Consider the following 1,776-nt stretch of genomic DNA (forward strand, 5'->3'; position numbering starts at 1 on the left):
CCAGAACCCTGTTATTTGGGGGGTTGTGGCAGCCCTGTGTCCCAGGCATGGCAGGGTGCCCTGTGCCGTGGGACTGCCCTGCTGCAGGGCTCAGCTCCCCTCCCTCTCTCCTTGCAGGGCACAACGGGCTGGTGGCAGTGAGTACCGAGAGCGGGGTGCTGTCACCCCCACCACTGGGGGACAATGGGGGAGCAGGGAGGGTCTGCGCCATGGGCAAGGGAGGGTGTTGGTGGCAGGGCCCATGGGGCTGGGGGCTCCCACAGGGCTGTGGGGAGCGGAGCACTCCCTGGTGGGGGGGGACCACGCACAAGAGGGTGCTCACGGTAACAAGGACACATCCCACCTGGAGACGTGGGTGGGTTTACACTGCCCTCCCCCCAGGCTGCCTACCTGCAGCAGGCAGGGGTGCGCACAGCCGTGCTGGAGAAACGCCATGTTCTGGGTGGCACGGCTGTCACGGAGGAGATTGTGCCAGGTATCCCTGTGCACCCCGTGTTCCCCCACACCTGGCCAGCCCTGGGTGTGGGCACGCCCCACCACCACCCCACGTCTTCCAGGCTTCAAGTTCTCCCGGGCGTCGTACCTGCTCAGCCTGCTGCGGCCGCAGATCTACACTGAGCTGGAGCTGCAGGTACCAGCGCTCATCCCTCGCCGGGCTGCCAGCACCTCCCGGCACCCTGGCAGGGGGAGCCCGCTGGCAGGCCGTCCCCACAGGGTCGGGCCTGCCATTCCTGTCTTGCAGCGGCATGGTCTGAGGGTGCTCCCACGGAACCCCTACTCCTTCACCCCGCTACTGGAGGACAGGAGCCCCCCTCGCGCCCTCCTGCTGGGGCACGACATGGCTCAGACCCAGCGACAGATCGCTCAGTTCTCCCAGAAGGATGCGCAGGTACTTCAGGGGCATGTGTCTGGCATGGCAAAGCCCCCGAAGAGCTGCCCTGCCCAGTGGAGCAGCAGGGATGCTCCTGGGTGAGATATCCATTGCACCCACCATGGCGCAGTCCCTCTTGCCCCTACTCTGTCCCCTTTCAGGCTTACCCTGAGTATGAGGCGTTCATGGGGAGCTTGGTGTTGGCCCTCGACCCGCTGCTAGATGCCCCCCCAGTGGATACAGCTGCTCTGGGGCAGGGCTCCCTGCTCCAGCGGCTCAGGGCCCTGCGAGCCCTGCGGCCCCTGCTGCGGGCAGGTATGTCTGGGATGCCAGGACCCCAATGGCAATGGGTGTTTGCCCATGTTTGCCCACACCTGGAGCGGGCAATGCAGGGCTGTTCCTTCCCAGAGCACAGGCTCCCTGGGAGAGCCCCAGCAGGGCTGACAGGCTCTGGGAGGCTTGCCCACTGCCTGCTCCCAAACCCAACTGGGTACAGGCAGCTGGCCCTGGTACAGCCGTGCAGGTCTCGCATCACCTCTCCACCCCTAGGGCTGGCACTGGGGCGGCAGCTGCCCCGTTATTACGAGGTGCTCACAGCTCCCATCTCCAAGGTGAGTGCTGGTAGTGGTGGTGCAGAGCCACCAGCTGCTTCACTGCTGCCTGCAAGGGTTCTGCGGCAGGCCTCAACCAGACCTGGGCACTCTCTTCTGGGCCAGATCCTGGATCACTGGTTTGAGTCGGAGCCCCTGAAGGCAACTCTGGCCACTGACGCCGTGATTGGAGCCATGGCCAGTCCCCACACCCCCGGCAGTGGGTGAGGGTCCCTTCCCTTTGGGGCTCATGGCTGCCCCGTCCACCGTGCCACCCTCTGTGCTGGCAGGTCCTCAGCTCTGCTGTGTCCCAGC

At 65.9% G+C, this 1,776-nt stretch overlaps 1 protein-coding gene across 1 annotated transcript; it reads left to right on the plus strand.

Moving 5' to 3' along the window:
- Nucleotides 1–117: 117 nt before the first annotated feature.
- PYROXD2 (pyridine nucleotide-disulphide oxidoreductase domain 2) lies at nt 118–1,685 on the plus strand (the record flags this gene model as incomplete). Its single annotated transcript, XM_010294615.1, has 7 exons — nt 118–137; nt 382–475; nt 558–631; nt 743–889; nt 1,033–1,186; nt 1,421–1,482; nt 1,588–1,685. Coding segments are annotated over 7 exons (649 nt in total), but the record flags the coding sequence as incomplete, so codon positions are not given.
- Nucleotides 1,686–1,776: the final 91 nt, after the last annotated feature.

The sequence above is a fragment of the Phaethon lepturus genome, unplaced genomic scaffold, assembly GCF_000687285.1.
Source record: "Phaethon lepturus isolate BGI_N335 unplaced genomic scaffold, ASM68728v1 scaffold46409, whole genome shotgun sequence".
Taxonomy (NCBI): domain Eukaryota; kingdom Metazoa; phylum Chordata; class Aves; order Phaethontiformes; family Phaethontidae; genus Phaethon; species Phaethon lepturus.